At 39.4% G+C, this 22237-nt stretch overlaps 2 protein-coding genes and 1 long non-coding RNA gene across 6 annotated transcripts; 2 read left to right on the forward strand and 1 right to left on the reverse strand.

The window, feature by feature from the left end:
* On the forward strand, window positions 1-4632 carry LOC112164033 (mannan endo-1,4-beta-mannosidase 4-like). The gene is given in 5 exon segments (XM_024300277.1): window positions 1-318; window positions 3232-3426; window positions 3597-3719; window positions 3950-4155; window positions 4278-4632. Coding segments are annotated over 5 exon segments (1197 nt in total).
* Window positions 4633-6332: 1700 nt separating this feature from the next.
* On the reverse strand, window positions 6333-9412 carry LOC112167664. Of its 3 annotated transcripts, none has more exons than XR_002923883.2 (6): window positions 9289-9412; window positions 8215-8670; window positions 8020-8119; window positions 7605-7637; window positions 6931-6994; window positions 6333-6514 (listed from the first exon to the last, which is right to left on the reverse strand). It is a non-coding gene; the product is annotated as an uncharacterized LOC112167664 (long non-coding RNA). The 3 variants fall into 3 exon arrangements; XR_002923882.2 differs by lacking the exon at window positions 9289-9412 and adding an exon at window positions 9123-9223 and having other exon boundaries at window positions 6335-6514; XR_005800538.1 differs by lacking the exons at window positions 8020-8119; window positions 9289-9412 and adding an exon at window positions 9123-9223 and having other exon boundaries at window positions 6335-6514.
* Window positions 9413-17007: 7595 nt separating this feature from the next.
* LOC112164914 (neutral ceramidase 1) lies at window positions 17008-22217 on the forward strand. Of its 2 annotated transcripts, none has more exons than XM_024301267.2 (10): window positions 17008-17167; window positions 17318-17693; window positions 18114-18322; window positions 18406-18750; window positions 19330-19594; window positions 19692-19962; window positions 20059-20184; window positions 20601-20664; window positions 21020-21180; window positions 21558-22217. In XM_024301267.2, exons 2-10 carry the CDS (start codon window positions 17359-17361, stop codon window positions 22107-22109), a joined length of 2328 nt encoding a protein of 775 aa, XP_024157035.1. In that variant the 5' UTR covers window positions 17008-17167; window positions 17318-17358; the 3' UTR covers window positions 22110-22217. The 2 variants fall into 2 exon arrangements, with proteins under 2 accessions (XP_024157035.1, XP_024157036.1); XM_024301268.2 differs by having other exon boundaries at window positions 17036-17195.
* Window positions 22218-22237: the final 20 nt, after the last annotated feature.

Below are 22237 nucleotides of genomic sequence, written 5' to 3' on the forward strand. Positions count from 1 at the left end.
ATGTTTGAAAAGGGTTTTGTTTGGTTAGTTTTACTCTTTTTGTCATTTTGCTTAAACCCTGCACAGGCTGACTCTAGTTTTGGCGGAACAAAAGGAACCCGATTTGTTATGAATGGGAAACCATTTTACATAAACTGATTCAATGCGTATTGGATGATGTACATGGCATCTGACCCATCTACGCAGGCCAAGGTTACTTCTGCATTCCAACAAGCCTCCAAGTATAAGATGAATGTTGCTAGAACTTGGGCTTTCAGTGATGGTGTTGGGAAAGCCCTTCAAACATCGCCTGGTTCGTATAACGAAGATATGTTCAAGGTATCCTTCTCAACTTTGCTTCGTATAATTATTATAGTGTACGTTGTATACATGGGCGGAATCAGGATTTGAAGTTTGGGGGGGGTGTCAAGACGCATATATTAGTATACAAATCGCAATGCTAAATTCATAACCAAATTATTAAATTCAAAATTATATGTATTTTCTTCAAAAAATGCATGCTTAGATGATGCTTATAATAAATGCATCAATACGCATTTGTATTATTGATGAAAAGAGGTCAGTCCATTATATAGATTTAGCAAGTAGTACAAATACGAAACACCCATTTGGGGTTGACAAAAAGAATCGTTCCTTAGGAAACCCTAAACACCTACTCTAGAACAAGATTAAGACCCAGGACACTCCCAATATATTTTAGGAAATTAATGCACCTTTATTCTAAACAAAGATCAAAATTCTCCGAAGCAAATAGTAAAATGAATACTAAGAGAATATGATCTTTGCGACCTGATAAAAAAAACTAAAAACTAGGAATGGAAGATGACAAGTCACCTTCCATCCCCTCCAAAGTTAGGCAAACCCAGCAAGCCCACCTGTAAACACCAGACCACAAAGCTTCAGCCCACATGGCAATTATGAAGGGCACCCCAAAGATTACTAAGGGCACCCCACTGCAGCCAGAAGATTGCAGATAGCCGAAGTCAACGACTCCCGCCACCGCCGACGAAGTCCGGCACCATATGGGAATAAAGACACCCCGACCAAGTCTCCCTTGATCCTCCTCCATCACCAGCTTCTGGGCACCGCCATTAAACGCGTGACCACCACCACTAGCAGCGTCGGTACCCTGTCCAACTCCCTGAACTCGAACCCAGAATAACGACAACGCCATATCCTCCAATGCACCGCCACCGCTATTGAATCGCCGCAATCCTAAGAAAGGGTCGAAACCTCGCCGCTCCACTACTGCAGTCATGGAACGACTCACCAGTCCCATCCCCAAAGCCAAACCCGGAAACCTCTCACAAGCCAGAGACTCCCCTTTGCTCTCAAACGCTTTATCTCTAGATCCCGCCACAACCAAAATAAGTAGGAGGCAGAAAACCACAAACCCAGGATCATGACGGAGAGAAACTCTGTCGCCGCTATCTTCAATCCGAGCAGAGAAGAGAACGGGGAAAAACCCCACCTTTCTAGTCAGAGATTCGCCGCTAAGGGCCATTTTGGATAATTTTCTCGACAGCCACAGCCGTCGAGTAACCCTAGCAGAGAGAGACTGCTAGGTCTTATTTATATGACTGATAATACGACCTGTTGGTCATTTAATTACTTTGCTATTAACCTAATAAAAAGAATTAATTACTTTACTTTCTTTGCTAATTCATAGATTGGACTTTCTTACTAAAGTAATAAATTAATAAACTTACTAAAAAAAAAAGTAATAAATTTAATAATTTTGTTCTTAAATTAATAAAATTTCTATTCTTGGTTATGACTTATGACTTATGAGAAAGTGAGGAGGGGGCATCGGGACTAATTTCTATTCATACAGTGTTGACTAATTTCTCTCCGTCTCTCGCTGCGTTATAGCAGCCATCCAAGGTTGGTTTTGCTCAGCAAACATTCGACCAGTTTCGACATCATGCTGCTTGATTGGTGAATCTGAGTTCTCTGATGGAACTCGAGGTTGGAGTGAGGCTCGAGTGGATGATTTGTTGCCTAGTTCGGGGTGGAAAATCCGACCAAGTAGAGGCCAACTCAAGGGATCGAAAGATCGAAATGGGTCTGGCTGATTGCTAGCATGTGAAGAGATGGATTGGGTCGCGGTCGCTGAGGATCGTAAGAGACAAAGCGTCTTTGGTAAGCGTATGGAGATGAGAGCGGTGATGAGAAGGACGACGTTGTTTCATCTATGGATGAAGGCTAAGGGTAGCGGAGCTGAGCTCTGGGGTATGGTTCTCTGCCCAGGTTTAGGCGAGTTTGTTCGACCTGCAGAGGAGGTAGCTGAAAGGTGCTCGGTGCCTGGTTCTGTGGGTGCGGCGACGAAGGAATCATTGATTTGTATGGTGAGTATGAATATGGCGGCAGGTTCGGTGGTGGCTATAGGTGATGAGGGTGGAAGGGTGCCCAGATCAGATTGCTGGCCCAAGTCAAGTTGGGGGCCCAAATCATGCTGGGTGTCCAAAACAGTTGAGATGTTTTCCTCGATTTGGACCTGTTTTCTGACCAAACTGATGGTCTCTGGCCCTTTAGGGTTTCAGATTTGGGATCCGGGAGGATTGACCCAACTACCTACGCCTATGTTTGACACAGGTGATACAAGTTTGCATACTATGGGGTTGATTTTACGCCAAGTAAATGAATTTTCTGGAGTACTACAATTGTGTGCATTGGCAAAGGAGGATTCAAGCTACTTTACTTTGTGTGATATGACCTTCAATAGATATGTAGGCTCTTGTGAGATTCAATGTAATAGTGAATGGTACCATGCATCTTTCAAGGATTGCATGTATACACCATTCTGGCTATTGAAAATTTGTCTAGTTTTCCTTGTTGCTTCTCACACAGGTAGATTAGCTGCCTTAAATCTCAAATCCCACACCAATCGGATATGGATAGATCAAGCTCCAACTTTTGTTTTGGATGCTTTACAATTTGATTGTAACCATTTATCTTAATATAATAAAAGTATTGCTCTGTTTTTACTTTAAAAAAAAAATATATATATATATATATATTAAATTTATGGGCAATTTTTAAATACCTATAAAGAAAATTAGTGACTTAAATGAGATATACCAAAGAAATATTGAGGCCGGGGGCATCGGGACCTTTTCGGTTCTAAGGTCCGCCACTGGTTGTATATGCATTATAACTGAATCTACGCAGTGTTGGAGTTGGTGAGTTAATTCTTGATTAATTTTTTCTCTTCTTCCCTGGTATTGGTAGGGATTAGACTTTGTGATATCAGAAGCTAAAAAGTACGGTGTATATCTGATACTGAGTTTAGTGAACAACTATAACGATTTTGGGGGAAGAAAGCAATATGTGCAGTGGGCAAGGGAGCGGGGCCAATCCCTCAACAGTGATGACGACTTCTACAACAACACTGTTGTCAAAGGCTACTACCAGAACCATGTCAAGGTACGTACTGACTAAGATAGCTACCTAGTTAGTTATTATAACTGTATATATTTGTGTACTGATATAACAGTAGTACAGTACTAGTTGTGTTTTTGTAGTAAAATTTTAGTTTATCTTCATCTTGAATCGCAATCCTTAAAATTATTGTGATCAATTGTACACGTACGCAGACTATTCTCACGAGAATTAATACAATAACGAATGTGGCATACAAAGATGATCCAATCATTTTCGCATGGGAGCTAATCAATGAACTCCGTTGCGAATCTGATGTCTCGGGAGCTCTTCTTCAGGTTTGGATCTCAATCATGAGCCTCTCTTAGAAATTTAGTACTATTTGTCTTTCTCGATCTTTTCTTATTTCACAAATTATCGGCTCCATATATATTTTACAAGGAAGGTATGTTTGGTACGTTAATGGCATGGAGGTGAAACCTAAATGAGAATAAAATGGAAGGTCTTTTTCAAAGCAATAGCAGGTAGCTTTCTTAGGTCCTTAAACCATATACATTGATTTGTACAGCAATGGGTGAACGAAATGGCTGCACACTTAAAATCCATTGATGGCAACCATTTACTGGAGATAGGACTTGAAGGATTTTATGGGGCAACGACGCCGGAGAAGCAGCAATATAATCCCAATAACCAAGAGTTGGGCTCTGATTTCACAGCAACCAACTTGCTTCCACAAGTGGATTTTGCCACTATACATATCTACGCCGAGCAATGGTACGTTAATAGACATATCTTCTTATGTATAGCTCCATCAACAGAAACTTTTGAAAGTTGATCGATACTGCAAATTTAATGAGGAACTAGCTGCCTGAATCTGAATGCATGCATATGTATAGGTTATCCGGACAGAGCGAAGAGGCTCAAGCTGCTTTCGTGGATAAATGGGTGCAAGTACACATTGACGATTGTAATACAATAATGAAGAAACCACTTATTATGGCGGAGTTCGGCAAGTCTTGGAAATATCCAGGGTACACCATAGAAAACAGAAACGCCTACTTTGGAAAGTTATACGACGCCGAATACAGCAGCGCCAAAAGTGGGGGAGCGTGTGTAGGTGGACTTTTCTGGCAGCTGTTTGCGCAAGGTATGGAAAACTTCGGGGACGGATACCAAGTCGTTTTAGAGGAGAGCCCGTCAACTGCTGATGTCATTGCCCAGCAGTCTCAAAGGCTCCAGTCGCTAAATTAAGTAGCTAGCAATCAAGTATTGTATTACTTAATTAATTAATAATCCCTGCCTTGAGGAAGGAGGTAGGTTCCTTGTTAAACATACCAGAAAGTAATGCTCATTAGTGGTTACTCGATCATAAATTAATAAAGTGCATTTCCAATGATTTCGCTTTTTAATCAGTCCATGATTTAACTCTTAATATTGGTGCCTTTAATCTAAGAAGCAAGCAGAATCGAAGAAATGGGTTGTTAAATAGTATTTAGTACTCCCACTCAAGTCTAGAGTTGTATACAGCTAAAACAGTAAAAGTTGATTGCTCCGTTTGTGGAGTGATGCTATGCTTACTACTGATAAATTCCTCATCCCTTCTGATAGCTCTTCAGAGCTAGTTTGCTGCTATTAATCCCAAATCCTATGATGATATGGATGGAAGTTGCCAAGGATTTTTAAAAGAACCTGCAATATTGTAAGACCGGTATCTCCCATCTTTGAACCGTCTGTTCTTAAAAATCTGCATGTACCTGTCTCCGACTTTGAAGATCACATTGTGCATGTGGGCAAGAAGGAGGTGAGCTATCCTTTATAGTTTTTCATTAAATTTGCTTAGAGAACATTTCAGGTTTTAAATTTTAGTACATGATGTACAGCTAGCTAGTGGAGATTAATCTGTTAGTTATAATTAACAGAAATTTTTTATGACGTCCTTTGAGACTTCACAATATGCTTATGGCTTCAAAGCGAACCGACACTACTAGAATTTTGTTCATAGACATCAGTTCAGAACCGATGTTAAACTAATTTTCGACCGATGTCTTAGTGGGTGTAGAGAAAGATATAGACATCAGTATAAGCGCGTTTTTAACCGATGTCCCAGACAACAATCAACATCGATTCTAAAAAACAAATCGATGTATAATCGTTATAATCATCATATTTTTGTATGTTAGGTATGTCTAATTCTTCATATTTTCACATTTTATGCTTAATAAAGTATATGTCGAACAATACTTACGTGAACATTTGCATCGATTTCTATTCTAGAAGCGATGTCCAGTACACTTGTAGACATCAGTTCCCATGAGTATTGTTTGTTCGTGGCCATTTTTACATGTAGCTTGGCACATTTTTTTCTTAGGAACGATGTCTGTATCTTTAGGCGTCATCGGTTTTTTTTTAAGGACTGATGTTTCATTTAACACAGCACATCGTTTTCATTTAAGCAAAACGATGTTCAATGGTTTTATGTACATCGCTTGCTTTTTCTAGAACCGATGTGTTGTTTCATTGTAGACATCGCTTTTGTTTTGTAAAATCGATGTGCACTGGTTTTGAGTACATCAGTTCTGCGGACACAACTCGATACATTAATAATCATAAGACATCGATTTTCATTTTGATACTGATTTCTAATCTCTCAAGTGACTTCGTTTTCCTTGGCATTACTGTTTTGTTATGCTTTTATATACTTCACTTCATTTTGACAAGCGTGATGAGCTAAGTTTGCATCTAGCTGCTGCTGGAAAAAGAAATGCATTTCATAATCATCCAAAAATTGGGGCTTTCCATTAATTTTCTTTCCAAATTCATGATTGAACATATGTCACAAAAGAAAACCCCAAAACCTACAAAGGATAGCCTAGAAACATATGAGCAACAATCTAGAAAATTTCTACACCAAACTTTGCTTCAAAGCAAAAAGTAGCCTTGCTCAAAATTCATCTTGGTAGTCAAGTGCAAGAGAAATATGTATTAAACTAAAGGTTCACATGAAATGAAGTTAACAGCGGTAACCAGACCAATGTGACTAGATCACCTTATCAGGCTTGCCCATCCATTTCACTTCACACCCTAGCTCTTCATATTTGGCAGCCAAATATTTCACAACTTGTAATCCAAGGCCCTGCAAGAGAATGACAAAGTCAGTTTCACAGTGCAACATAAACCTAATAACAGTGATTTCTGGTATTACTAAACTCAACAAAAAGAAATACCGACATGACTGAGCTTAAAAGGTACTAAAAAGGCAGTGAATCTCAATACTAATATAACTGGACTTTACCAAATGTAAACACACATAAATTAATGACAAGAAAATTATAGATCCACCTATACTAAATGGCAAAAGACCTGCACAAAAGAGTTCAGTTAGCCCTAGCTTTTGGTACTTTGTATGGTTACGTTCACAAACAAATCAAAAGCATTTTGTGAACTAAATGTTTCTGGGGGAGTTGACAGAGTACCAATTCAAAAAAAGAAAAAAGAAAAGAAAAGCACAACCAGTGCAAAGAAACTAAAAGAAATAAACTGGGGACTCACCCTCGATTTAAAACTCAGAACTATGGCATTTCCTGACACTGCAGCTGCTGTCCTTGTTTGGAGCCTGCAAAGCAAACAAGTTTGTCAAGATTAAATACAACTGGGTAGCAGCCAATTCCAAGATAAACAGACGGTCTAAAAGAATGACAAGTAAATTTCTTGGGTGCAATGTGTCATGATGCAAATGAAATGCAGAACCAAAAAAGATGTTGAAAGTCACACCATCTTGAAACTTTAATCAAGTGCATAAAGAAATTTGACACACCATCTGACAAAGGGTGTGTTGAAGTGCAGCATCATCCAAGGCATATATTGAAAAGCCAATTTAAATTTATTCCAAAGGATGCAACAAGTTCTGAACCAATTTTGTTGTAAGAAATTTCACACCAGAGAAATTGACCAAGCATACCTAGAACCAAAGCAAAACCCACAAGAGTCAAGAAATGATAATTGAGCCATTCAAAGAGCACCCAAACAAAAGTTGCAGTAGTTAAAACACTAGCTGATATCTTTTGGTTCCTCCACAACAACACGTCAACTTTTCAATATCAAAAGAGACTTTCTAAAAAAACAAAAAGTATAAAATTAGTGTCCCACACAAAGTCTCTTTTCCTTGAACAAAATGGAGCCCAAGCAACCTCCAGATTAATCACATATGTAGATCCAAAGCATACCTTGATTAGCTTCACTTATCTTCTCTCTTTGAGCTGCATAAAAACAAATGCATAGATCAGAGAGTAGTTTAATAGTTTATCTCCAGACGAAAAAGAATGCAGCAACAAATGCACAACTTCCAGAGACGGCAACATAGAGAATTTGTCTTCATATAATATTCAAAAATGCAGTTCATTAACAGCAATCACAAGCATGCTTTCCAGAATTTCACCACAGGACATAAATATTTAGGAACTTTATGCCCACTGAGCATAATAGCAAACAAGTGACAACAACAAACAAGGGCAAGTACTTGTTGTCATTCAATGAGAGAAGCCTCAAGGATTCTGAATGACTTAAACATGTAAGTAAGTGTATCAAAAATTTCAAATAGACCACATAGGTAACAGAGTGAAACCTCAAATGCAAGCATACCATCCTAGCCATTTTTCGACGAGTATATAACCGTGGTAGGATGGAAGTAAAGCAAACCAAATCAACCCCATACTTTTTGCTGTTAATGGTCTTCAAGCATCTGTTAAATACAAATAAAAGAGTAAACCTTAAACCCTAAATCCTAAATCCTAAACAAGTCTACATTTTTCAAATCAACAAAAAAAGGGCTTATACCTTACGCTGCAGTGGAGACATCATATAAGCAAATAGACTCATCATCACTAGCAGTCACTACATAATTCAAAGCCTTGAGAAAATCCAACGAACTGATTCTACCATTCTGTAAAAAAACAATTACTTTTTCACTTTCAAATTCACCAAGTTAAAAAGATTAGGGTTTTGATTCAATTGAGCTAAAAGCAATCAGAAACAGAGAGAGACAGAGCCATTACGTAGTCCCTGAAAGCCAGCCCTACTTCCATGCTTTGGAGAATCTCTTCCGTCAGGTTCAAAGAGACCTTATCTTCTCTTTCCGGTCCACCATTTCGCTCCCAGAATTGAAAAATCAAATGCCTAATTCTCTACTGATTGAGATCAAATCCGAAGACGAAAGCTTTGAAATTTCGGTTACCTGCAATTTGGGGAATGCTTGGCATTGCTTATTGCTCCATGTCTCCAAAGCAAAGAGACCTAGGTAAACCCAGTCAATTCAAATCAAACAACGAACAATATCAGTGTCGCTAACAATCACAAACAAGTGAATTCTTAGATCTTGAACAAAATCTTTAAGAGACTCTAAAAAGAAATAAAAATCAAAAGAGACGGAGAGAGAGCAGGAAGTAAGCGGAATATGCAAACCCAGAAACAAAGAACAAAGTGTGGAGGCCGGTTGGACCAATTGGGGTTCCACTAATTAGATCCAATTCCTAACGAGTAATCACATAGTTCTTTTAGCATTAAAAAAAAGTTCCCAAAGAAAAAACCCCAATCTAAAGAGGCATTCCATTTCCAGATGGAGCTTTAATCACACAAACTATTCAGTAAATTTCAGTGCTATGCGCCATAAGAATTGTAAAAATTTATGACCAAATTACTTTTGATTCTCAATTTCAAAGCAAACCAGCAAAGCTTAAGTAAAATACCAGTAAATTTGAAGGCCAAGTCGGAAAGGCAAGCCACCACGGAGTCCGATATCTCCATACCGCTTCTCTTCGCCGCTTGGAGAACTAGAATTGAAAGCTGAGGAAAAAAAAAACCAGAAACGAAATCAAAAGCCGTCGAATTAGTGAGTGTGAAGATTTTTAGTACCTTCGGCATCGGCGATAGAGATGGTGAAGAGTCTGAATCGATCTCTGAGAACCTCGCTCACTGAATCGTCTTCTTCTCTCTCCATTTTCCTCTCTTTCTTCTGATTCTCTTCTTCTCGGAGCTCGACCGGGTTTTGCCGTCGGATCTGGATTCCCGTCGCTTCCTGCCTCCGGCCCATTTCCTCTCCCGCCACTCCGCCTTCTGTTTCTTCCTCACGTCCTCGCCCTCCAGAAGCCGGTACACGATCTCCCGCAGGTCCTTGAAGTAATCCAACTTGGAGAAGGATGCGAGGTTGCAAGCGAGTTTTGGGGTGGTGCTTGTGGAGCCAAAACGCCACCATATGGAAGCCTTCCTTGTCGGACTTTCCAGTTCCAGGCCTTGGGGTTTGGATTCGGGTTCGGGTGGCGGCGGAGCAGTGGTGGTGGGTGAGGGTTTGTGGAGCTCCGGAGGACCGAGAAGACTGGGAGGAGCCATGGCTCGATTTATGTGAGTTAGCTAGCTGTAAAACTAGAGAGGGAGAGAGGACGTAGATGAGGGTAATAATGGTGGCGAGTTCGAGTGAGCTTAGGGTCGAGGTCGAGTTTGGGAGGAGCTCTAGTTTGGGGTGAGTTCAGAATGAAGGAGTTGAGCGAGACTATGATTAGGGTTTTCTGTTTCAGTTTTGGGGTCGGGCACAATTTTTTTTCGAAGTGTGAAAGTTTTAAGTTTTAGTACCCGCTCCTTCATTTCACTTAAAAGACTTAGCGCTTTTTGCAAAAATAGGTTCCCGCAAATTTTCAAACAAAACTTTTAACACCGGTCATTTTAAGAACCGATGTTAATGATATACATTTAAATCGGTATTTTCGTAAAACGATGTTAGATTACTTTTTTACATCGTGTGCAAGTATGACCGATTTAAAATATGCGATGTCTATTAACAGATTTCTAGTAGTGCGATTTTTGTTCTATAGTTGAATAAATGAGTTTTCATCTTGCATCATTTACGTACAACAGTATGTATCTTGTTACTGTCACTGATTTAACTTGTTGGCGAATCTTGCATGCTTAATGCAGGCTTTGCGTCTTTTGGTGGCTTCTTTAGTTCTTTAGTTCTTCTTTACTTCTTTAGCTCTAACCACTGCTTTCAGTGGGAAGCTGAAAATGAAGGAAAAACGAATTATAGGACAATGAGGAGTGTTTTTGCAGTGCAAATGTGTAGAAGACTCGGATGAGGGTGTATATTGTTGTTACAAACAGTACTTTTGGAATCGGTGCGTGGTTAATTTTTGGTATGATTTGGGATTTGCTGTTGAAATCCTGAATGTTATCATTTTATGTATTGCATTGTGAGAAAAAAAAAAATCTAAAATCTAAACTTGGGATGGATTTAGTGATCGAGGAAGTTTAAAGTTTCACCCTGTTATCATTTTCCCCCTTGCTCTCCATGATGAGAAAGTTTGTATTGTCACTGTTAGAACAGAGGATAATAAGCAATGGATCGATCCTCAGAAGTAACAATAAACATATATATATATATAAAATTATAAAATAAGATTGCAAACGTATTTCAATCCTAAATATACGAATGAATTGTAATTTACTCAAAAATTAAAGAAAGAAGTGATAGACTCACCGACTTGATTGAGATTGATAGAGGCTTGCTTGTGGCATTCTCTTAAGACAGAAGTTCGTCTCTACTCTTTTGCTTGTAGTTCCTTGGATGTCTACCTTGCAGGATACAACCCTTGGATGTCTACCTTGTAGGATACAACTATTAAATTCAAGTCGACTGTGTTTCTCTTTAGAAAGATGGAGGGGGAGAGGAGAAGAGAAGCATATCGTTCTGTTTCTTCTCATGTTGCATATATATATATATAGACAACGGATGAACAATTGCATTTAAATTCAAACTCAATTAACAGTTGTAACTGTTAAATAAACTGATGATGTTTGATAATTATCTAAAATAACTTATGTTTGATAATTATTTGAAAATCAAACAGATTGCAGAAAAAGAAAATTCTGTTTTGACCCAAGGCCGAAGAGCCCCAAGACTTTTGATACATAAATTAAGGGGGCTGAAATTTGCACACCCCTTTTTACATTCTACACACCCCTTGTGCTGCTTTTACCAAATCACCCCTACACAGCCTACAACTAAAACACTCTCTCTCTCTCTCCCTCCCCCTCCGATCCAAATCTCAGACTCTCTCTCTCCCACTCCCTCCCTCCCGGTTTCCACTTGGGCAACCCACACTTTAAGCTTAGTACTTGAATTTTCATCATCAAAACGAATGGTGAAGGTGAGAGACGATTTGGCAGATGGGTTTTTGGTGGATAAGTTGTTGGATAAGACGAGGATGAAGGGCATCGGGAAATGGACTGAAGGAGGAGAGGGACTTGAGTGGATTGAAGGAGGAGAGGGTAGAGAAACTAAGATCGCAGGTCATGCGGCGGCTGAGGCAATGGTGACAAATCATGGGTGCCCATAAAAGTACTAATGAACTAGCAGATTAGGAGTAGAGGAGGAGAGGGTACCCATAAATGGTACCAGCGCGTGCGGCGGCTCTGGTCGGAATTGGAGGTCGCAGCCATGGGGTTTTGGACAAGGGATGGGTGCTGATACCATTTATGGTGGTGGTTTGACTCAATTCGGACTAGAGGTTGGAGAACGGAGAAGCACAGGCTCGGCATCTCCGACGATGGTGCATACAAAGATCTTCCGGCATCGGTTAGTGGTGGAACTTCAAGGTTTTGATGCTCGGCTTGGTCTGAGCACGTCGGTGGTGACGGTGTGTTGAAACGCTAATCGGAAATCGATGAAGATCGAGGAGCCATGGAGTGCAGCTCTTACAATCCCGTGTGGAGGCAGGCGGTGGTACATGTCAACGGTGAGGCTTGGGTTTTGGTCAGGTTTAGGTGTTGCGTCGATTGGAGGTGGCGGTGGCGTTTTGTGGTGGCCGGAAATAGTGTTTTCTGATGGTTGCAGAGGGAAGAAGAGAGAGCAAACACGGGAAGAGAGAGAGAGAGAGAGAGAGAGAGAGAGAGAGAGAGAGAGAGAGAGAGAGAGAGAGAGAGAGAGAGAGAGAGAGAGAGAGAGAGAGAGAGAGAGAGAGAGGTAGTTTTGGAAGAAAAATATTGTGAATTGATAAGAAATATTAAAAAAAGGTAAAGGGTGTGTAAAATGTAAAAAGGGGTGTGCAAACTTCACTCCCCTAAATTAATAATTTAGGTATTAATATATATATTTACAATAGGGCTTAGCTCAAGCTTCCACCCAATAATGGGCCTTGCCTCTATTTGTCCATTTACTTGGATGTGGGAGGGACTCCCACATTCTCCACCCTCCCACATTCTCCAACAGTTACTTGTTCCTGAAGTAATCTCAAATCGTTCAAAAACAGAAAAAATGTGTTGGAGGATTACAGATTAAGATACGATCCCGTGTTCAGATTCTTATCACTCTGTTTTTTGTGGCTTGTATCCTAAGCAAGCGGAAATGACTCCATCAAGGCAGGCTGCCATCAAGCATATGAAAGAGTCTTGTTTGGGATGATGTCCCAGTTATACCTTGTATCTAATCTTCAAGAAACTTGCATTGCCAAGAAATAAAAGATGTTAAACTTCGTCTGCAAGTTCAAACTTGCAGTACACAGAGCTCTTACTGGTAATTTTCATTTCAACTTGTCGTAAAAGTAACCCCAATTGTTAGATACTTAGATTAAAAAACAAATTAAACAGTATTGGAGAGTTACTGTTATCACACAGTGCGATCCAAAGTGCAAGCTGTTATGACACAGTTCTCTGTGGCTTGCAACCCAAGGAATGGAGAATGGCTTCGTTAAGCATGTGAAAGAGTGCTTGTTTGGGATGATATCCTAGTTATATGTTGACATGTTGTATATATACGTTGTATGTATCCATCTTCAAGAGGGCCCTTTCAGAATTTCCACGATCTTTCTTCATTGCAGTACTTTTTTGGCGGAAGGTGTGCTACTATTTTACAGCGTTTATTGTTTAGTAAGTGTCAAGGTGAGGGCTTGCTTTGGCGTGCCGTAGTGAGCTTAATCATGTTCAATTGTTCATGAAACTGACAGTTTTGTATGTATCAGAATCTCCGGCAAGGATGGACAGAAATTTCATGTTTTTTTTTAACTCAAATTCGGACATGTAGCCGACTAAGTGGATTTGAGGTCTATTGCATAGATATTTACCACGATTGAACACTATAAGCTTCGGCATACTCGTGATTTAGCCTTTTCGAGCTTTTTAGCTCAGAGAGATTGCCCAAAAAAATAAAAGTGGAGATTTTTTTTTTCCTACAAGTTTTCTCTTCTTCTAAATTTCCCAATAAATACACATTGCCAACCTGAAGTGAGGTCGGCTGAATCTGTTAATCATATGTTTGATATAGGCCTGGCATTTAAACCCGTAACCCGCAAACCCGCACTATACCCGCACGCTAAAAACCCGCACAAACCCGCCCGTTTATTAATCCAGGCTAAAAAAAGCCCGCACTCAAAAAACCCGCAAATTAACGGGTTTTGCGGGCTAAATCCATTGGAACCCGTTAACTAAAAATCCTTCCCAAAAACCCATTTCCCATTACCCATACGGGTTCCTTTTTTCTTTTCTTTTTTTGTTTTTTTTCAACCAAGGCATTTTTATAATTTTTCTTATTCCCCATGAGGATCCGACAGTTGGATCTTCATATAATTGTGAAAAGACTATTCAAAAGGAGATCCGTGAGGATTCGACCGTTGGATCGTCGTATAATTTTGTGAGGATGATTCTAAAGGCGATCTGGGACGATCCAACCGTTGGATCTTCGTATAATTGTGCAAAGATGATTCAAAAGGCGATCCATGAGGATCCGACCGTTGGATCGTCATATAATTTTGTGAGAATGATTCTAAGGGCGATCCGGGACGATCCAACCGTTGGATCTTCGTACAATTTTGAGAGGAAGAATCTAAGGGCGATCCGTGAGGATCTGACCGTTGGATCATCGTATAAATCGGTAAAGATGATCTTCTAGGTGATCCGACCGTTAGATCGTCGTATAATTTTGAGAGGATGAACCTAAGGGCGATCCGTGAGGATCTGACCGTTGGATCATCGTATAAATCGATAAAGATGATCTTCTAGGTGATCCGACCATTGGATCGTCGTATAATTTTGAGAGGACGAACCTAAGGGCGATCGGTGAGGATCTGACCGTTGGATCATCGTATAAATCGGTAAAGATGATCTTCTAGGTGATCCGACCGTTGGATCTTCGTATAATTTTGAGAGTATGAACTTAAGGGCGATCCGTGAGGATCTGACCGTTGGATCATCGTATAAATCAGTAAAGATGATCCTCTAGGTGATCTGTGAGGGTCTGACCTTTGGATCGTCATATAATTGTGATTTGTGAATTATTTTTTGTCAAAAAAGGAAAGGAAAAAAAATCTAAAAAGATAGAAAATAAAAAATTTCAAAATAGAAAACCAAAAAAGTTCATATAGAGAAAATGGCAAATGAGGGGGATATATATAAGTCTTAATTGATTTTAATTGCTTTGATAAAAAGTTAAAAAAAAAAATTAAAAAAAGTGTTTACGGGTTTTAACGGGTTCCAATGGAAAACCCGCAAAACCCGTTAAGCTAACGGGTTCTTACCGGGTCGGCCCGTTAAAAACCCGACCCGTTAAGAACCCGCACCGTACCCGCACTATACCAGCACGTTGCCAGGCCTAGTTTGATATAAGTAAACTAATTAACCATGCGTACGTTATTGTGGCCATATGTCCATGATCCAAATTGTCATCCAAATCAAAAAATAAAGTCTTCAGTGAAATCTAGTACAAAATAGAGGAGTTTTTCATAAGCGAATGATCGAACACTGGACCTCTTTGAGTATCAAACTCACATTCATCCAACTTGCAAACCTAGCCAGGTTTCTGCTAGACCAAACTCCTTGAGTATTAGTTTTTTTTTTTTTTTAATAAATGCAATATATAATATCACTATCTAGGTTTCCGCTAAACCAAACTCCTTGAGCATTAGTTCTTTTTTTAATAAATGCAATATGTAACATCAAATTAGATAATTATGCATTAATATTCTCTCTCTCTCTCTCTCACCTTCAAATTCTTTCTAATTATGAAAGATTAGCAAGGTGACCTATTGTGGATTAAGAGTAAAATCACAGCAAAAAACTAGGACTGCTTTTTTTGGTCTAGGGTTGGAGATTCTTCTCTTGTCCGGTGGCGCTTGGGGTCAGGGCCAAACTTGGCTTGTCGATGATGTGCTGCTGTCGGATGGGTGATGCTCTATTGCCCATCGACCTGTTGGGATTGTTTGGCTAGAGGTGTTAACAGGCTGGTCGGCATAGTACGTTTTCCCAAAGCTCTGAGGCAGGATGGCCATCAATATCGGTTCAAGGGATGAGTTGGTGGCTCATGGTGGGACTCGATTGTCTTCTCCAAGAGGCGATGAGGGCACCATCAACTGTTGCTGGTGACTGGGACGTGGGGACTTTGAATTCAGTTGGAATCGGGAGGGTTTTGCTCGCAACGGCGGCTCTGATGGAGGGTTGTGACGGTCTTGCACAAAGGAAGTGATGGGAACTGGTCTGAGCCTAGGGTTTTTATCCTTTGCATCTTTTGGGCTCCTAATTAGTTAGATTATTCTTTCTAAATTATCCCCTACTTTTTAGGGACATATGCACTTTTGCACTTTTGTCTTTTATGTGTCTATTTACTATGTATGTTCACAGTTCATAGGCTCGCTTTTAATAAGTGAGCATGGATGTTCTTTAATGAGTGGTACTAGATATATATACCACATTTTCTTATTTGCCCTCTGTATTCAAGGCACTGGAAATGCATGTAATATATAGCTCTAGCTTGAGTCTATAATGAGAAATCATTTATGATTTGATTAAAAAAAAAATCCTAATTATAAAATCATAGATAACGCTTGTTTTAGAATATCAAATCATTTCTTAATTGTCTTCTTTTATTCATAATCGCATGCACTTGTGAACTTGTGCACCTGATGAACGAAAATTAAAACAAGAAATGCATTAAGGGGATGATGAATCTTGATTTTGCTCTGTCATCTTGATGAGGAAAGAGGTGAGAAAGAGGTAGAGAAGAGATTGAAAATCAATTGATTTTCATCATGCTCGATCTGTCAAAGACTTGACATAATTAATCAATTTTTTGTTCTACAATAGATGAGTTTCAAGAGGAAAAAAAAAATCCTCTTAACTATATTCCAAATTGAAGTAGTAATAAATGATTTTTAGAAAGAAAATTCAATAAATGGATTGGCCATTGATCAAAACAAAATTTCTAGAAAAAAAAAAAAGAAATTTGTTAAAGGAAAAACACATTATGTGTCTTCGTCAAAGTAACTGACAAAGAGGAAATTAATGAATTGTGATTATAGCTCAACTAGCATTTACTAATTATAATTGATATTTTTATTATAATTCTCTCCTTATCTAAATGGACTATCAAATGAAATGAGTAAATCAATTCTCATTTACTTTTATAAAATTGAAGAAATTTCAACATCTTATAGATATTTTAGAACTTGAATTCTACGTTTCTACCCCACGTTATCCAGCTACCAGTCCCACACTCCCACCCAAGAGTAGCTCAAAGTCCAACAGCCGTTGCACAGACATTCCATGCACCCAACCCGCCCCGTCAAATGAACTGAAAAAGACCTCGAAAACGAAATACTAAAAAACTATTTAAAGCCTCCCCCGTCTTCCCTTCCCCGCTACTAGTATCTCTCTTCCTTCGCTTTGACTCCAGTTTCATTTCTCTCAACCTCTTCTCTCTCAAAAGCCCCACCCTCCTCTCTCTCTCTCTCTCTCATCCCGCCAAAACTTCACAGAGGTACGCAATAGTATGCAAGAGACTCCATGTCAGTTACCGTGGCAAGCAAATTTGATTATAATTCTCTAATTTGGTTCACTTTCCGTTTTTAATGACTTATTTTCATAGAACATAGAAAAAGTGCTTCTGATTTTCTTTGTTTGATGATAGGAAATGATTAAGCTGTAATCGGTTCACTTGGTGGAGCTGCAATGGAGTTTTTAGGTGTCGGAATTCGGAAAAGCTATGGAGGTTTGTGGGCTAAATTGGCAATTTTACTGGTTCTGAGTACTATTGAACGAGCGGTGTGCGATTCCGACTATTTGATTGGGCTCGGGAGCTATGACATCACCGGACCGGCCGCTGATGTCAATATGATGGGGTATGCTAACACGGAGCAGATCGCTTCCGGAGTTCACTTCAGGCTGCGAGCTCGCTCGTTCATTGTGGCGGAGCCGAAGGGCAACCGAGTGGTGTTTGTGAATCTTGATGCTTGCATGGCCTCGCAGCTTGTGAAATTGAAAGTTATTGAGAGGTTGAAGGCAAGGTACTGTGTTCTAATGCCCTTTTTTTTCTTTTTTTCTTTTCTTTTTGCAGCAAAGCTATGATATTTTGAAAGTTCATATTAAGTGTGAATTACCTTAATCTGATTTAATGGATAGTGTTGAATTGATAGAGAGCTTGCATTTCCATGGCATAGTATTGAATTATAGTGATCCAATTGTGCAGATTGAGAGGTTCTTAGTTTGGCTATTTGATATAGAAAAAACATTATCCTGATAGGAAAATTCTTACTTTCAAGATATCTTATGTTGGAAATGAGAACAGTGAAATGAAGAGGCAAGGAGCGATTTTAGTCAGGACAGTTTGAAATTAATATCCAAGTTTAGTCTGCATATTTTTTGAAGGGTGATTGCATGGTTTTAGATTGCATAATGGAATTTTGTACTGTGGTGTTTCTTGGCAGGTATGGGGATCTATACACTGAGAAGAATGTAGCTATTAGTGGAATTCACACCCATGCTGGCCCTGGGGGTTATCTACAGTATATTGTGTATATTGTAACATCTCTTGGGTTCGTGCGTCAGTCATTTGATGCCCTTGTTGATGGCATTCAGCAAAGTATTATTCAAGCCCATGATAATCTTGCGCCAGGATCAGTTTTTGTTAATAAGGGTAATTGGGAGGTTCATTGTTCTTTTTTCTCTTGGTTTCAACTATTGGTGACTACTTACTAATGTAGGTTTTGGTTCTTACAGGAGAAATCTTAGATGCTGGAGTAAACCGTAGTCCTAGTGCTTATCTCAATAATCCTGCAGCAGAGCGCAGTAAATACAAATATGATGTCGATAAAGAAATGACTCTTCTGAAGTTTGTCGATAATCAATGGGGTCCAGTGGGTAGCTTCAATTGGTTTGCAACTCATGGAACTTCTATGAGTCGGACAAACTCATTAATTAGTGGGGATAACAAGGGTGCTGCTGCACGATTTATGGAAGACTGGTTTGAGGAGAATGGTGGTAGAAGTGCATATTCTGATGATATTGATGCTGCCGATATGCCGCGAAGAGTGTCAAACATAGTTTCTGACCATCATGATAATCGTAAGTAATTATCTAGCTGCATTTAACTACTGTACACACACACACACATAAATGACTTAGACTCTTCAGATGGAGTTGAATTATCGTATGGGTCAATATCTTTCACTTAGCAAAGAACAGATCCTCATATTTACACCATGTTCTCCAATAAGTTTTACTTTTTGTAAGCATTAATGATTCCTGTCTTAGAAAATTCTTTAAATGTGTCAGAAATACAGATACGGCATTGCATATGAGCCTTATATATATTCCAAATATCTGCGATGCTAATATTGCTTTAGATTTTGGTGATTCTTAAGCCACTAGCCCACTAGTCTATATGTGGTGCTTGCTTGATACCTGACTTCATGACTCTATATATATATATATGAAATATTGTGTAAACATATGCCATGCCACATTGTCTGAACTAAACTTTGGTGCACATGCGTGCCATATGTTGGGTTTCAATTCTATGCCCAGAACTATGGGATGTAGATCGGATTGTATTTTTCGTTCACACTAGGTTGCATCGAGTCATTACAATACTTACTCATGGGACCCATAAGAATCATTTAATTACTTTTTCTTTTGATGCAGACCATGAGTTACTGGAGCTTGCTGCATCCTTTCAGTCTCCTCCTGGTAAGCCAGCAACCAGGTCCTTGAGTGTTGCAAGACGTGTCAGGGGTGTACTAAGGCAGGCTAACAAGCCTAGATTTGTTTCTGCCTTTTGTCAATCAAACTGTGGTGATGTGAGCCCAAATGTTCTAGGAGCTTTCTGCACAGATACTGGGCTACCTTGTGATTTCAATCACAGCACCTGTGGTGGGAAGAATGAGTTGTGCTATGGCCGAGGACCGGGGTATTAATTGCTCTGTGCACTATATACCTTTAGTTATTGATATATCTATATGATGCTCGTGTGAATACTAAACTGCATTTTGTGCATAATATGACAGTTACCCAGATGAATTTGAAAGTACACGTATTATTGCTGAGAGGCAACTGAGAAAAGCTGTGGATCTTTTCAACAAAGCATCTGAACAGTTGACCGGGAAGATTGAATATCGCCACACTTACCTCAACTTCTCCCAGCTTGAAGTAACCCTTCCCAAGAAGGGGGGAGGTTCTGAGGTGGTAAAGACATGTCCTGCTGCAATGGGATTCGGATTTGCTGCTGGAACCACTGATGGACCTGGAGCTTTTGATTTCAAGCAAGGGGATGATAAGGTAACATGCATTTGCGATATTACCTAGGTGGTGCATGTTCTATGCTCTTTCCTTAGTACTGATTGACTCTTTTGCATGGTCATTGGGTTTTATCAGGGAAATCCTTTCTGGAGATTAGTGCGCGATGTACTCAAAACACCAGGCCAGGAACAAATTGATTGTCAGCGTCCAAAGCCAATCTTGCTTGATACTGGTGAAATGAAGCAACCATATGACTGGGCGGTAGGTTAAAATGATTTGACATATTTAATTTGACAACGATGTAACTGTATATGGAACACATAAAATGGTTGGTTCGATGTAGTATCTCATTTGAACTATTTAAAACTCTTATGTAACTTTGTAGCTTTGTCTTTTATATTAGAATGTAGTTGCTAAGGTCCTAGTAAATAACAGTTTCTGTGTTAGATGTTTGGGAAGCCTTCAGGTAATCCGATAGGCAATAGTAAATCCAAAGATCTTTAATGATAAGGCATGAGGTTGCTGCCATTTGATTTGTGAACTTGCAGGCCCCTTTACCTGTTTGTTTCAGTTGAAGAGAGATGTTTTGTCTGAGTGACATAAATATTTTGGTTGGTAACTTTTGGAGTATTGTGATATCTTCCTTAAAGATCCTCTTTGTCCATGGTTTTTTGCAGCCTTCAATACTTCCAATTCAGATCTTCCGGATAGGGCAGCTTGTCATTCTCAGTGTACCTGGAGGTAGTAATCCTGCTTCTCCTTCACTAATTTTATAAAATAAATCATAAGAGTTCATGTTTAACTTTTTAAAGTGAGTTTCAAGTCCGCATAACTTCAGTCTTCGTCTAGGTTTATGTTCTATAAAATTTAAAGCAATCTATGGATAGCAGTTATTTCAGAGAACAGTAAATGGCCTTACGGTGAACGATTAGTATGCAGTTGGAGAAACTTCCTGATGTTGCCTATGAAATATCCCATGTATTATTAGTTTATTATTCTTGTCCATTATTTGAAGTTGCCGGACACGGCTAACTTTTGGACCAGCCAACATGGTTGTATGATTCCTAACAGTTTTTATGAATTTTTTTACAAACAGAATTTACAACAATGGCTGGTAGGCGGCTCCGTGATGCTGTGAAAACCATACTGACTAGTGCTGGTCATGGTGGAAATATTCATGTTGTGCTAGCAGGATTGACTAATACATATTCTCAGTATATCACGACCTTTGAAGAGTATGAGGTGCAGAGATATGAGGTGAGTTTTTACTTTCTTGAATCTATCACTTGCTAATACATTCCAACATGGGTTAATTGAGAGGAAAATTAGTCATAGGATCGTACTATAAGGAAAATCGTAAGAAAGGTTACCTACCATAGCAGCAGGATTTGTTATATGTAGGGAGTTTAATTTGGAGATAGTTTATCTGGTAACTGGAATAGACTACTAACTGTTTTGTGGAAGTTAGGAAGTGATTCACTATTTTCATTTTTTCGTTACTTTGTAATTTCATTTTTTTTTTGTTACATTTTAAATTTCATTTTGATACAAGTTCTGTGCAGTTGTATGATATGTTAGAATGTTGGTCCAGTTTCATTATTGTATTCGTTTCTTTAACACATTCGACTTCCTAGGGTGCATCCACTCTCTATGGACCACACACGCTAAGTGCCTACATTCAGGAGTTCAAGAAGCTTGCTACAGCTCTCATCAGTAACCAACCCGTCGCATCAGGTCCACAACCCCCAGATCTCCTTGATAAGCAGATAAGCTTGCTTACTCCAGTTGTTATGGATGCAACCCCTGTTGGTGTCAGTTTTGGGGATTGCAGTTCGGATGTGCCTCAAAACTCCACCTTTAAGAGAGGTCATGACATGGTAACAGTTACCTTCTGGTCGGCTTGTCCTCGGAATGACCTATTGACGGAAGGTACATTTGCCCTTGTGGAGATTCTCCATGGAAAGGATACTTGGGTTCCAGCTTACGATGACGATGATTTCTGTCTGCGCTTTAAGTGGTCAAGACCTTCCAAACTCAGTACTAGAAGTCAGGCCACCATGGAATGGAGAATTCCTCAGTCCGCAACTCCCGGCGTATACAGAATAAGGCATTTTGGTGCCTCCAAGAGCCTGGTTGGATCGATTCGCCACTTTACGGGTTCATCTAGTGCTTTTGTAGTAGCATAAGAATAGTATCCGTGACTCTATATGTATACTTTATGTGATAATAGATGACCGAGTGATTACCACGGGGTTCTGAAATAAGTGTTTCTATCTATCTCGTCATCTTTTCCATTGACCTTTTCTTTGCATTA

The sequence above is a fragment of the Rosa chinensis genome, chromosome 5 (genome assembly GCF_002994745.2).
Source record: "Rosa chinensis cultivar Old Blush chromosome 5, RchiOBHm-V2, whole genome shotgun sequence".
Taxonomy (NCBI): domain Eukaryota; kingdom Viridiplantae; phylum Streptophyta; class Magnoliopsida; order Rosales; family Rosaceae; genus Rosa; species Rosa chinensis.